This window comes from Otolemur garnettii, unplaced genomic scaffold (assembly GCF_000181295.1).
Source record: "Otolemur garnettii isolate 467f Iridium unplaced genomic scaffold, OtoGar3 scaffold00039, whole genome shotgun sequence".
NCBI classification, from domain to species: domain Eukaryota; kingdom Metazoa; phylum Chordata; class Mammalia; order Primates; family Galagidae; genus Otolemur; species Otolemur garnettii.
This window is the reverse complement of record NW_003852434.1, coordinates 10,663,096-10,678,060: the sequence shown is the minus strand read 5'-3', so window position 1 is coordinate 10,678,060 and position 14,965 is coordinate 10,663,096. Positions and strand designations below refer to the sequence as shown.

The following is a 14,965-nucleotide window of genomic DNA, read 5'->3' as shown; positions in this document are numbered from 1 at the left end:
GTCCCAGGCACTGTTGGGGCAGTCTGGTAACTGTGCCTAGCATGGTCTGTGAAGTCCCAGGCACTGTTGGGGCAGTCTGGTAACTGTGCCTAGCACGGTCAGCACCAGATGGAGACAGGTTCAACAAACTGAATGGATGAACAGATGGATGAATGATGTTTTGACTTAGGAGTGCCCAGCTGAGCCAAAAGGTTACATTAAATCACAAGACTGTCTCAGCCAAAGATAGGATGAATAGGAGGTCGTAAGATTGTCTTAGCTGAAGATGGGATTAATCAGGACCATCCCCTTTAAAAGCTCCGTACTTGTGGTCAGAGGTACTGGCGCTCTGTACTTTGAGATGAGAATCTGTAGCCTCTTCATCTGGTGGCAAATTAATAAACTTCTCTTTCCCCCAAAGTTAAGTTATTCAAAAGCAAAGAACATATAAAAAGTAAGTCCAACTACTTCCCTTACTTCCAGCCTCTATAAGAAAGACAGAATAGGAATTAGAATCATGACTCACGGTAGGGAGTCTGGAGCTAGGAATTAGAGGATGGATCTCATAAAGTCTTGAGGGGTCACTTGAAATATAAATGGAAAGGACTAAGGGGGCAGGCTTTGTGTGTGCCGGGTCTGTGCTGCCGGACACAGGAGCTGCATGTGTGGCTTGCATTTGCATTGTGTTTTTATTGGACAGGATTGTGCCAGACTAATTTCTCTTCGAAGAGTTAAGCTTTGTAGCATTGTGTCATTTTTGGCTGTAAGTAACAAATCCCACTCTACAAGTGGACTGAAATGACGCCATTTATTACCGCACAGAACCAGAAGTCCAGCGGCAGGGCAGCTGCAGGCTTCGTCAGTTCAGGTCTCAGTGACGTCTTAGGGTCTCTCCACCCCACCATCCTCCGCATGTTGGCCTTGGCCCTTCATCTTGTCCTCTCATGTCCTGGTGACAGCGGCTCATCCCCACACATGCTAGAGGCTGGCAGGAGAGGGGCAGGCTTTTCTCCTTTCACGTGGGGCAGAGCCTTCTTTTTGACCCTCACCACCCGAGCATACATCCTGTGAGGTCCCCTTAGGTATTACCGGGACAGTGCCCATGCCCTAGCTGCAAGGAGAGCTGGGAAAGTCAGTATGGGGCAGCAAGTGCCAGCTCTCCTGGCATGAAGTAGAAGGAATGGTCATCAATTAACTGGCCAGCAGGGTCTGGTCCCTTTCAGTGCTCCCAAGGCCTCTGTGTGCTTGGCACAGAATGAGCCCCCCCGCCCATCTGTGGAGTGAATACAGGACAGTGAAAGTGAACCCAGAGCTCCTCTTGGACATTTACTCACAGTCTCTCAAGGCTGTTTCTTTCTAAATGTTAACATTTCTCAAGAGTACATTCCACGTGGCTCAGTTTAAAAATGTACTAACAGTTGGGGGTCTTCCAATCTGCACTCATGTTACACAGGCAGCATCTAATTTTCACTTCCTTTTTTCCTTTCTTCTCTCAGCACGGTGAGCAGTGGAGCGAGGACGCCTGTACCACGTGTGTGTGTGACCAGGGCCAGACCAGGTGTCACAAGCAGGCCTGCCCTCCATTGAGATGCAGAAAGGTATTGGAGAGTGTGGTTCTCTAAGTTGCATTCTGGGTCATTTAGAAGCCCATTCCTAGACCATCGTATTCTTTGAGGGAATCAAAGTCTTCTGCCGTTCAGAATGTTACATAAAGGTCTGAAGGCCAGTCTCTTAGGAAAGGGGTCCGGGGTGGAGGGGACCCTGCCCCTGCCAGGCGGGCAGTGGGGAGGCAGGAGGGTGCAGTGCTGGTATTCTGGCCCTTCTGCCCCTGTTGGATCCGGTGACTGTCCCCTGACACTGCCCATCACCCGCCATTCTTCCTGTTTCCTCAGGGTCAGAGCAGGGCCCGGCGTCAGGGGCAGTGCTGTGAGGAGTGTGTGTCTTTTGCTGGGAGCTGTGTACACGACGGGGTCGTGTGGTACCAGGACGAAATGTGGACGGCCTCTGCCTGTGAGTTCTGCACGTGTAACCGTGGTCAAGTGACCTGCCAGCCTGCAGAGTGTGCCAAAGTGGAGTGTGGCTGGGTAAGAAGTGACACATTTCCATTCAGACCGCAGCAACTCTTTCCAACAGGCTGGGGGGCCCGGCACCTGTTCCTTTTTTCTTGGCAGCAGAGGGGATGGCCAGACTGACCACATACTTCATGGGACCGTCTAGCACACAGACTCTGTGGTGTGAGGGGAATGTCACCATTTGTTCAGACCAGCTCAGAACGGCCCCTGGAGCCTTTAGCTCTCAGTGAATCTGGTCAGGTTGGACACCCTACACCAAAGCCATGACGGGAAGAGGGATAAGGGACATTGTCCTATTGGGCAGAGTGGCTGGAACTCATTGCTGGTGGCCTGCCCAGGACCCACAGGTGTGCTAGTGACCAGGCTTCTGCCCCAGGCCCCACTGGCAGCTTTTAGCAGAAAAGAGCCAGCATGTAGGGGCTATGCCTGTGGATCAGGAAAGAAAATAAAATGGTTTTGGCTTTTAAGAGAGAGCAAAAGGGACTTCATAAACAATTAACCCTGCTGACCTCTGTTGACTTCTGCCTGCAGAATTTCTAGAAGCTTTTAACAAAGCAGCCTCTATTTGAGCTACAGATGTACTGTATATTGCAGGGAAATTACTCTCCCCCCGCCCTTGAACTTGATTGGGACCCATTGCAGAACAAATTGCTTTTAAAGTCATTTCCTTCTCCCTCACCACTCCTATCCGCCCCACCAATTTCCCTCTGGGCTGTGAACTTGAGTAGATGACGGAAACTGGAGAGATCTGAAGGACTGGGGGGCTGTAAAGCTGTTTTTTTTTTCCCCTTGTTCTTCTCCCCTATTTCTCAGCAACTCCCAACTGTGAGCCTCGGGGGGGGGGTAGTTGTTCACCCGAGACCCTTATTGATGGTGGTGTTTTTCACTTTGCCTCCTACTTGTGGGTCTTGGCAAAGATGAGACATTCTTAGGTAAAGAGGGTCTAGCTCTTTTGCAAATTTATTTCCCCCTCCCCAGCACGCCCTTTTCACCTCTTTTCTTTCTTTATGTTAAGGGAGTCAGAAGGGTTGGATGAAGATGAGAAGAAAATCTGATCGAGGCTGAGGCCAAGCGTCCTTGTCTGGGCAGTCCGCCCATGGGACGCTAGGTTATTTTCCAAAGTTCTAATTTATCAAGTATCCCAGGATTTATGGGAAATGTGGGAGGAGTGATCCTAGTAGTGTGGATCCTCTGCTTGCTTTCATTCAGGTCTGAATAAAGAGTCTCAGGCACAGAAAATGAGTTAACTGGTACCCCAGGGTCAGTGCGTCTTCCAGTGCTCCCCACCTGCTGCCATCAGCCGTGACCTAGCTGTGATTGCATAAGCTAGTTCCTTTTGTCTATTCTTAGGAAAAATGGGGAGCAACTGCCAAAGTGGAGAGCACCTCAGGACTCTCCAGGTTGCCCCATGATACCAACTCGCCCCTTTCTGGTGCCTCCCCCCTCTTGCCGCCATCTTTTCTTGTATTGCTGAGAAGTTCCGATGCCTTTAACGTATTTCTTCAGATCTTTGATCAGCTAAATTGCTTCTTCCAGATTATCTTCATGTTTCCTACATTTTGTTTAAGCCACTGGGTTCTGAACTAGAAACGCTACCGGAAGTGAAATTGTACCCAAAGTTGAATCTGGTGGACAGCATCTCTTAGCCTTCCTCTGTGCCGTCCTCTGTAATAGCCCTGGTTAATGATCTTGCTTGCTAAAGCCTGGATGTACCAACTTCCTGACTTCTGTCTAGCTTATGTCACTGACAATCAAAAATAAATACATAAATAAGACACTTTCCAACCTTGAGAATTCCCAGGCTTTGGGGGAAATTAAATACGTAAACAGAAAGTTATAATACAGTGTGACACCAATGATTTTGGAAATCTGAGTTAAATGCATTAGGAGCACCCAGTGGAAATGACTTTGTCTGCCAAGGGGCAAAGTGAAAAGGTACTATAGGGCGCCCCATGAATATCCAGCATTTAACACTTATAAACAGAGGCTGTTATAGGTGATAGGTACACGTACCTGTTCCAACATACATACAAATTTAACTTCAGAACAAACCTATAGAACTTACCTTGTTTGTAAACCAGGGACTGCCCACGCTGGTACTTTTATTCAGTTCTACCCTGCTTTCTGCCTCTTTCTTCTCTAAAATATCAGGTTGTTTGATTTCTAGTCTTGGAGTCCGAGGGTGGGTCACTCGTGAGTGTGCACACGTCCACCACAAGGTGCAGAGAAGTAAATTCTAGAAGGGGCAAAATCGTGCAGCTTCACCACGGTCATCGTGATCATATTGACTGTTAGTAGCAGTGTTCTGAACAGCATGGAAATCAGTATGCAGTTTTTCTTTGTTAAAAAAGGAGAAAATTATATGACCCATGTCTCTGATATATCACACCCAATCCCTAAGCATGGAAACAAAAGTAAATCAGTGGTAGAAGAGCATGATAGGATGATTTCTCCTTATGTGTTCTATGATGCCTCTGAGCGTGAATGCAGGTGAAGTCAAATTGTCCTTTTTAATGAAGGACCCAGTGTTCACATCGCTGTCCTAGACTGGTGAGGGACTGGAAGCTGGCAGCAGAGCACATGGGACAGGGCAGCACACCACAGTGTGAGGTGGAGGCAGGATCCCCCCACGAGGGCCCCTTTCTGGAGGGCAGGGTGTCTGTCTCATTGCGGTCTTTGGTCTGGTCTTTGTACATGTGATGGTTGGGGAAGGGGTGGCAGCTTCTCTCTGGCTTACGCAGCAGAATCTTCTTAACAGGAAAATAATGAGTTTTGCTTCACAAAGTCATTTTGGTCAAAGCAAAAGTTGAACATGAGCTTCCTGCACAGTGAAGGGATGGCACTCGGGCCCCGTAGGCCTCTTCCGTAGTTAGCAGATCTGTTCAGAATGTCCCACCTCACACAGCTGAATCCATGTTCACCCAGATCAGGGCTTGCTGTTGTGTACAGTAGTGTCTGTGTATGTAGTAGCAGATGCTCAAGAATCTTTGATGTGTTTTGTCTTTAGGAGAAGTATATATACTCTGTTTCATTTCAAAACATTGTTTTACGTGACTGAGATTCCATGCATCTAAACCTCTTTATATGCCCTGAAGGCAAATTCAGTATGCTTCTGGGTTATGCCTTCACTGCCAGCTGATTCATCCTCTTTCTGCAAAATAATCTATATGTAAATGTCCGCTGTCTGTAGTGCCCACTGCTCTCCACTGGCCTTTGATTGATACGTAATTTTGATGGGCAGTCATCTATATAGCTCTTTTCTTTTTGAAATATCTTTTTAGACACTCTAAAAAGTTATAATCATTTATGTATTTTTGTGTTTCTTTTAAAATTTTATATTTTCACTCATTAAGAGAACATATATTCATTCTAGAAAATTTTGAAGATTAAAGAAAAGTTAAAGAAAAAAGACCAAAAAAAATCTATAAGGTCTATAGATCTCTGTATACTAAGGTATCCAGTGTCTCCAAAGACAGCCACTGCTTTTGTGATGTTGGTCTTTAGTGCAATGTTTTCAAACATTAAAATCATTGTGATTATTCTGTTTATATGATTTACATTATGCATCTTCATTTTAGCATGGTTTTTATACTTCTAAATATAACATAGACCCCCAAATTGAATATTAACTATTTAGAGAATCATCTAAATAGATGTATTTAGAAAATAGTTATATTTAAGATCTTTAGAAAATGGGATATGCTTTAAAGAATACTCTTCAGCCTGTAGCTACTTTGCATTAGTGTATAAAACTAGCATATAGGTTAGATGTTAGTATATACATATGGAAAATTATAAACAGAGATTGTATTTTAACAGCAGATTCCCTCGGTGCTAGGACTTCAATGAATTATACCTTCTAAATTATGGAATTCAGAATTATTACATTTTTTTATAGCAAACATTTATTATTTTGTAATAAGAAATAAAGTGTTTTAAAGCTATTGATATTGGGAAATGAAAGTGATAAGACTTTGAAAGTTAAACATCTACCCTTCAAATATGCTTTTTCCTTTCTTTTTACAATTTGAAAAATAGTTTTGATGTGAGTTTGCTAACAGTAAGCGTTTCAGAATATTGAGTAAAAATTAGTTTTCTACTGTTTAATTTTTGCCTGAGACTCCATCTGCATACGAAGGATGTCTGATTTTGTATTCAGGGGAAAACGTTGGTTTGATTTGAGTACTGTTCATGAAACCGAAGTCACAAGTTCCAACCTTGTATCTTCAAGATAGCATGGTCCTTTTCTGAAACTCACAATTTTCCAAGACTCTAACATTAAGCTTGGCCATCCTTCTTATTCATGTGAGCTCCTGGTCATGGGTAGGAAAGTATGGAGGGATCAGAGCACATGTGTTGTGCTGGGAGGGGAGTGGAGACGGCACCGGGGAGATGACTCAGGAGGGGTGCAAACGGTATGCTGAGTTTCTCATTCCAGTCAGGAAATCCAGCTGCTTCTCAATTTAGCTGTGCAACCTGGAGATGTTAATTTGATATGTGTCACTGCAACCCTTATTTCTACAGGGTGAAGAATTAATTCACTTAGACGGAAAGTGCTGTCCTGAATGCATTTCAAGGAATGGTTATTGTGTTTATGAAGAGGATGGAGAATTTGTGAGTATCAGGCTAATCCCTGAAAACTATTCAAAATGGATTCAAAATTAATCTCGGAAGGGGATATTACCTTCTTTCTTGTTTCTTTTACTCATTCATTTGTTCAACAAATGGTGTTGCACACCTACTGGGTACCAGGCGACGGGACACTGAAGTGAACACTACGGGTAGAGCCCCTGCTCTTGGTGGTGGGGTGCTTTGGTGTCGGAACACGGAGAGCAGACACTGTCGGGGGGAGGGGCACTGCCCAGAGCACGAGGCCGCTGGGAGGTCTAGGGAATGGCTGGATGGGCAGGCCGGGGTGTGCTCTTTACACAAGATGGACAGGGAATCCCTCCTCTGTGGAGGGACCTGAGCAAAGTCTGCAGCAAGTCAGGGGGTGAGCCACACTGGTGTCTGGGGGGAAACACTGCAGGAAGGGGGATCAGTAAATGCAAAGGCACCGAGGCAGAAGTATGGCATGTTCAGGAAATAGCAAGAAATCGGGCATGGCTGGAACAAAATGAGGGAGGGAGGAGGAAGCTGGAGGTAGGGCTGGTCAGTAGCCTGTAGTAGGGCTTTGAGCAGAGCAGTGCTGAGATCTCACCTCCTCATGAAAGCACCACTCTAGCTGGAAGGGGCCTAGACTGGAGGAGGTGGCCAGGTTAGAAGGGTTTCACAGTAGTCCACATGAAGGGTGGCAGTGGCTTGGCTTAAAGAGGAAGTAGGGAGTGTAGTAACCAGTGATCAGGGTCTAGATGTCTATGGCAGGGAGAGCTGAAGGGATGTTGATGGATTGGGTGTGAGGGAAAACGCCCGTTACTAAGGTTCTGTTTCTCCTGCATCTGTACTTTTCCATTACCCAAAGGTAAAACTATTTATCTTAATCTCTTCAAATTTGCCCTATTTATGGAATCCATAATTTTCATGTTGGGCATTAGAATATTGATAAATTGATTGGGCTTTAGAAAATCTGGCAGTTGGTCATAATCACCACTGTTTCTGTGGCCAGTCAGAGTAGGATGCTGGTCGTCCTCTCTGAGCCTCTGGGGATGTGTCCCAGGAACCCGAGTGGACGCCTGAAATCACAAGTACGGCCGAAACGGATTTCCATCAGCTGAGACACGCTTCTGTTCACGTTGTCCACCGCACATTTAAACCTTTACCGTCTTAACTGAGCATTATCACACACTGTGGCCGTAACTTTGCCATTTGAGGTGCAACTGCAGAAGTAACGTGAATTGTTTTCTTCTTCACAATTGCACAGATATTAGATTCATTCTTACCATAGATCTTACTAACTGTGGCATAAGATTATTATCTTTCCTTATTAAGTCGAGATCTTTTGTCCCTTCACTTAAAGGAAGCACGATGGCTTCTCTTTGGCACATCTGAGTTACAGCATCATTACTGTTACGCTTTGGGGCATTTTTAAGTAAAATAAAGTTTCTTGGAACACAAGCATTGTGATACCATGACAGTTGATCCGATAACTGAGACAGCTACTGAATGACTAGTAAGCCGTGGTGTCACAGCATGGATATGCTGGACAGAGAGGGTTTGTGTCCTGGGCAGGGTGGGCTGGATGGCGTGCGATTTTACCACATTATGCAGAATGGCGCACACTCTAAAACTGATCCATCGTTTATTTCTGGAATTTTTCATTTAATCTCTTCTCACTGTGGTTGACCTAGGTAAGTGCAACCTCAGCAAACAAAACTGTGAGAAGAGGAGACTGCTGTGTAAGAATTAGGACTAAATGCTTTGACTGGTGAAATGATTCCTCCTCTCTTTTTCTTTGGGCTCTGGGTGGATTACATGTCACCCTGCCAGTACTTCTGTATATTCTGGGGAGGCAGCGTTGTGTAGGGTTAACAGCGTAGGTTCGAATCCGTACTTCGGATCTGTGCTTGTGATCTTGGGCAAGGTACTGAATCCTCATTTAAAGTGTGGATAACATAGAATTCATCTCATGGGGCTGTAGAGGTAATGTGTATAAAACACAGAATAGTGCCTGGCACATGTTTTGAAAAGTTAAAAACATTGGTATTACTCTGATTATCGTGCTGTTAACATTGTTTCATAGCCGTATTTTATAATTTAGTCATCGTTGTTTCTTAAGAATTTAGATTAAGGAATCCCTATAAATGTTGAATTTGTATTTTCTCAATCATTGTATCAATTTTCCCATTCATTTCTGGAAGCAAATTAGACACAGTGGAATTAAGAAGACCGAGTTGTTTTAAATAAGCACAAAATCTCCATAATACTTTGGTATGTAAAACGAAACAGTGTGCCCTGTGAGTGTAGATCGCTTGACTGAGAGGTCCTTCTTATTGAGGGAAAGTGAAGCCAAGTACTTGAACACAAATTCAAAAATATTTCCGAGGCATGTTGTCCCCATCCCATAGTGGTATGCTTTTCTTGTTTTTGATAATATAGATTTTATTGGTATTCATAGCAAATGAATGAAGTTCCATGTTACCAGAGGAAAAATGGATAACTCCTAATGAAAAAATAACTACATCAACCCTAATGGTGTTTTTAGTGGTATAATAAATACATTTCTCTTTGTTCCTAGATATCCTCAAATGCTAGTGAAGTTAAACGTATCCCAGTAAGTATAGATTTTTAACTTGTGCATAACTCATTACAAAATTGTTGTAAGTAACAATCTGTATGAACTGTCACAGGAACCCTTAGCATTTAGCCCTGGTATCTTTAGCAGCCACATTTGGTGGCACTGTGGTCAGGAATTAAGACTCTTTACAATAAATCAGACCTTGAGCCATTAAACCTTTGCTTTTTAGCACGTTGTTTTATACAGTTGGTAATTGACGCTTCTCTAACTATAAGCTCCTGGATGTGCTCTTTCCCCTTCTTGAGATGATTTTCTCCTCCTGACTTTTTCTGGCCTAGAAGGTTCAGTTTAACTTCATGGAACTGCTTACATTTGCAAGTATTTGCTCCCCAAACAATACTGAGTGTTCATTCTCTCTAGACTGTTTGCAGGACATCGTTGTACGGTTTGTTTTAAAGGGAAAAATGCCAGCTTGTTTGTTCACACACGCAGTCTTACAAGTTTGGAGGTTCTAAAACAAGGGGCCGGAGACCAGCCTGCCTTGATAGGGAACAGAAGCCCTTCCCCCTCTTCAAGATGACCTTCCTCACTTTCCTAACATTTGCCATCCGTTTTGCTACATACCGTCACATTAGCTGTCTGCAAGGTTGGCATCAATTAGCTTCATGCACATTTTATCAGATTTTTATTTTACAATCAACTGTCCTGTTTTCTCCTCTTTTCCCTCCCTCATCACTCCAGTATACTCTGGTAAGAACCTCTGTCTCTTTCCTGTGAACAGAAAGGGATTGCTCCTTATAATTCACTTTGGATTCTCTGTTAAAATACTCATGTTTATTACCATAATTTGCTTGGCTGAAAAAAATACTTTAGTGTGGGAAAGCTTATGGCACGTGTACAACCCATACTAAGTGGGCCTGCGAAAGCTTTAGTGTGAGGAGCACAATGACTTGACTGTTACTCTTATTATAGTAACCGTAGGAAATTCGGGATTTTAGCCACACTTCCGACTGTTGTTTTACAGATTGTGTTTGATGTGCCTGCTAATTACTAGGTACATAGAAATCTCCCTGGATGTTTTTGGTGAAATACATTGAGAAACCAGTTTGAAATGCTTCTTACATATTCTGGTAGCCCCAGAATACTCTTACAGTGTATCTCTGGGTGTTCTGCCTTAAAAATGAACCAATTATAAACAAACAAGGAGAAATTCCATCCTTTTAAATTTCGGACTCTTCCACCGTCGTCCTGTGTCCAAGTTGGGTCTGGCAGGGTACTGACAAGGTGCCTTCACTTTGTCCTTGTGAAATTCTGAGTTCTTCAGCAGCAAACCCTCCTCTGAATCCTGGTCATTCCTTGTTGTTTCTCGTAGGAGGGAGAGAAGTGGGAAGACGGCCCCTGCAAGATGTGCGAATGTCGGGGGTCTCAGATAACGTGCTACGAGCCTTCTTGCCCACCATGTCCAGTGGCCACACTAGCCTTGGAGGTGAAGGGCCAGTGCTGTCCTGACTGCACTTCAGGTGGGTCCATGTCCCATTTATTTCTACTGAGATAGTTTTACTGCCAAAGAACTTACAGAGATCCTATTTCCCACCCACCTCCATCTTGCTGCTTTTTCTATACTCACCCAATGGGTTCATTTCTTTCTAATTCTTCTAATAAATGATGCTAATTAAACTTTGTCTGGGTAATTGCCAAACTCAACTGATTACGTATGTCTGTGTGACCTCCAGCCCGTCATCAACCCTCTCTAAACCTCGATTGTCGACAATATCGTGCCTTATCTATCTTGCAAAATCATCGTGAAAGTCAAACGATGCTCGAGAACTTGTGAAGGCAAATCTGCCTCCCACTTTGGGGGATATAAGAAGAATCGCTCACAGTTTGTTATGAATATTCTCTCTCTCTCTTTTTTAAGGTGAACTATTGAACAGATGGCTTCTTTTGGAGTTCTCAGATGGGTTTTTAAAGTTTAAAGACTCATTAGTTTCTTCCAAAAGAAAATTTTTATCTACTCGTTCTGCAATTCTGCTTTCAAATCACCTGGGGTTGAATTAGTTCCAGTTGATAATTGTTGGCAGGCACTGGAGTTGCTCTGGTTGAGCAATAATTTGCCTATAAGCTTAGTCTCTCTCAGAGAAATGACATTCTCTCCCATTCATATTTCATAATTAGCTGTTTTCATTCATGGGCTGCCATTTTTCATATCGGCAGTTGTTCTTGCAGTGCTCAACTTACTTTGGCTAATCACAGTGTTTCCCTGAAGAGTTTATCAAGGGACAAGCAAGGCAACTTTATGGTTTAATTACGTTGCCTTCACCCAAGTGGCTCTCTGGGCTTTCCAAAACAAACATTTAGTGTATTATTATGTGTTCGACATGGAGAATTGAATCCTTAACAACTTCAAAACCTGAAAAAAGTTCTTTGCTGACAGTTACCACTCAATTCAGTGATAATCCTAATTTTGGAGAATGAGATTTGAAAGTCTGGAGAGAAAGAAAACTGGCTGTACTTTTTTGTTTAAGTAAAAATAACTATTTTTAAACATTGTAGGTGTTATGTCTGAACTGCTTATGCATGTTGAAGCTTAGGAAGAACAGCTCAGATATCATACATTATTAAATCGGTTTAAATCATGTATTATGGAAGTAGTCATTCTTGTTTCTGGAGATATTCCAGCAGGTGGAGGCATTAATAAAGCTGATTTTTAGCATCTTCAATTTGGGGCTATAGGAGACAGTGATGGTATTTCAGACAAGGAAAGAATCCTTGAAATCTTGCGCTGAAATGCGTTTTTTCTATTCGGAGGCCTTTTTCATGCCTAAGTCCCACAGTTTTCTGTTCTTCATGCTTTGTGTAACTCTCCATACCCTGCAGGGTCTTTCTCTGAGGAAGGGAAGTTGTGGGTGGTCTTCACTGAGTTCTGCCTTCTTTGTCCTTGATTTCAGTTCATTGCCACCCAGACTGCTTGACCTGCTCTCGCTCTCCAGACCACTGTGACCTCTGCCAGGATCCCACAAAGTTGCTGCAGAATGGACAGTGTGTGCACAGCTGTGGTCTGGGATTTTACCAAGCCGGCAGCCTTTGTTTAGGTATGGCTCTGCGTGAACAGCCCCAAGGTGGTGCTGTCTGGTGGACAGGGACTCCTCAGTCGTGATTCTCAAACGAGATTCGGTATCTACACCGAGCAGGTCAAAAATGCAGGAAATGTCCAACAGCTAAAAACCATGAGAAGCAGCAATGCCATCCGGTTTGCGTGGCCACTTTGCCCACAGGACTTTCTTCTGACATTTTCCAATGTTTTAGTGCTTGTGGGGAGACAGGTGATGTGGACAGGCTGCTAGGTAGTCGTAGCTGGATTTCTCCATTTTCAAAGACTTTTGAGGGTAACAGTATCATCAGGATGCTTAGTATCTTATTAAAACCTTCAGTTATTCCACGTTAGACATTTAGAATTGCCACAGACCTTCAAGATCACTTACTAGAACTTTCTAATTTTGCAAATGGGGAGCCTGTGGGCCAGAGAAATGAACCAACTTGCTTAATATCGCGCAGATGATGGTAATAGAGGTTCTCTCCTGTGAGTCACCAGAGGGTCCAGAATGGGTTCTGTGCATTTCAGAGCTCTTCTGGGTCCGAGAAGGAGATCTTACTTGGGAGAGTTTGGCTTGGTTGAGGTCAAAGCTTAGTTACCATTTCCCTTATCTCTGCTTTGTGAGGTTAATTATCCATAAGACTGTGTGGGTTGATGCCCGGGCTGTGAGTCTTAAACCTCTTTGTGCCTCAGTATTTTCATCTATAAGTGGGTGATCCTAGTACCTTTTCCAGAAGGTTGTTGTAGGGATTAAGTGTGTCAATATATGGTAGGGGCTTAGACTAAGATATGCTCAGGTTGCAATAAGGGTTAGATGTTTGATTACTTTTGTGATTATTCATTCCTCCCTACTTTCTCTCCTGATTCATATGATCTTCAACCTTTCTGAAAGTTATTTATGTCTATGGGATATAGAGCAAAAGGGGCAAGAGAGCTTCTTGCAGAAAGGCTGAGTGACAAGGACCTTGAAGGCTGTTGGAAAAGAAGAAAAGAACACAGACCCCTGAGCCGAACTGCCCTGAGCTGAACTGCCCGGCTTCAGAGCCAGCTTCACGTGGCCTTGGGCAAATTACTTACCCTCCCTGAGTTTGCTCCTCATTTCTAAAATTGAGATTAGTAATATCTACTTGTGAAAAGCCCTCTGAACAGCACCTGACATGAACCTGTGCTATAGGAATGGTGGCTGCTAAAATTATTTCCTTTGCTTTCCTGTTGTCTGTGGGCCCAGAGCCTCAGGATCAGGCTGTATAAGCCTCCACCCAGGGTTGGTGTGTAGGAGCTAATCAGAGTGTCCTTTCTCTTTCTCCATCCTTGCCCGGAGCCAGCCTGCCAGCCTCAGTGCGCCACGTGCACCAGTGGGCTGGAGTGCTCGTCCTGCTGGCCTCCCCTGCTGATGCAGCACGGCCAGTGTGTGCCCTCCTGCGGGGACGGCTTCTACCAGGATCGCCACTCCTGTGCAGGTAATTGCCAGGTGGTCTGCAGCCATGTGGGCCACCGAGCTGGCTCCCCCACCCCACCCCACCGAGCTGGCTCCTCCACCCCACCCCACCGAGCTGTGAGCAGCTTTTCAAATAAGAGAAGAAACTCTGAGCAAGACTCCCGATGGGATGAGAAGAGCAGTGCACGAGAGAAGACACACGGTTTTATAACCTCATTAGAGGAATTTACTATCTCTATGCTTCAATAGATTTATATGCCCACTTTTATATTTTTAATTAAGAACTAGTTGAAATTCTTACTATCATAATAATCTCTGGAGGTGGGAGTGGCCATAATATAATTTAATTTGTTGTTTCTACTTGACCATTTATAGTGAATTTAATTATGAATATAAGTACAAAACTAACCGTATGAAGAATTTTTTAAATGCAGAAATGGGAGAAGGGAGTCATGGTAAGAGCAAAGACAAAGGGCAGAGATGTGGGTCTATCGTCAGGAGGACAGATAGGAGCTGTGCTCGGAAGCTCCGGCAGGTTTGTGGTGGCAGAGAAATGTGAGAGGGCAGATGGGCCAGGGAAGGGTCTTGGATGCAAGAGAACCAACCTGGGGGCAGCTGATATGCACCTCTTTCATGCCCTTGGTTGGGTTTTTAGGGAAGTCAGTGGGAGAGAAAACAGTTACAGAGATGCCCAGTGCCTGCTGTTCATCAGATGCACAAGCTGAAGGCCGAGTGAGCACTTAGACCACTTGTGGGGCTGAGGGAGAGGGGCTGCTGGTCCCGGCCAGAAGCAGAGCCACAGGGTGTGGAAACACAAGCATTGTTTGTGCCTCTTCCACAGATGTGAGGAGAGACAGGCCTGCTCTGGGACCACCATGTTAGAGATGTGGAAGGTGGAGCAATGTCAGAGCCCTGCTGGAGGCTCTTTGCAGTCTGGGAGAGCATGGTCCCAATGTCCTCAGATCAGTGCAGCACACAGTGCTTGGCATTTGGTGAACAAGTGTGTGATAAATGGATGAATGAATGAACACACGACCCCTTCATGGTCCTTGAAAGGCCAGTGTTTCTCTAGACGTCTCGGCCTTAAAAGACACGGGACTCCATAGTGTTTACAGCCTATCATGTTCTGTTTACCTGTTGTTTTAAAAGTGGGCACATACAAATGCCGTTATGAGAGCCTAACGCTGAGGCAATTCAGGTAAACTGCT

At 44.3% G+C, this 14,965-nt stretch overlaps 1 protein-coding gene across 1 annotated transcript in view; it reads left to right on the top strand.

The window, feature by feature from the left end:
• Positions 1 to 14,965, top strand: part of FRAS1 (Fraser extracellular matrix complex subunit 1) — a 430,037-nt gene that overhangs the window by 181,963 nt on the left and 233,109 nt on the right. The window contains exons 7-13 of the mRNA XM_012805310.2: positions 1,476 to 1,577; positions 1,872 to 2,063; positions 6,576 to 6,665; positions 9,226 to 9,261; positions 10,598 to 10,745; positions 12,174 to 12,317; positions 13,645 to 13,779. Coding sequence (XP_012660764.1) covers positions 1,476 to 1,577; positions 1,872 to 2,063; positions 6,576 to 6,665; positions 9,226 to 9,261; positions 10,598 to 10,745; positions 12,174 to 12,317; positions 13,645 to 13,779 — 847 coding nt within the window. The remainder of the gene's footprint in view (positions 1 to 1,475; positions 1,578 to 1,871; positions 2,064 to 6,575; positions 6,666 to 9,225; positions 9,262 to 10,597; positions 10,746 to 12,173; positions 12,318 to 13,644; positions 13,780 to 14,965) is intronic.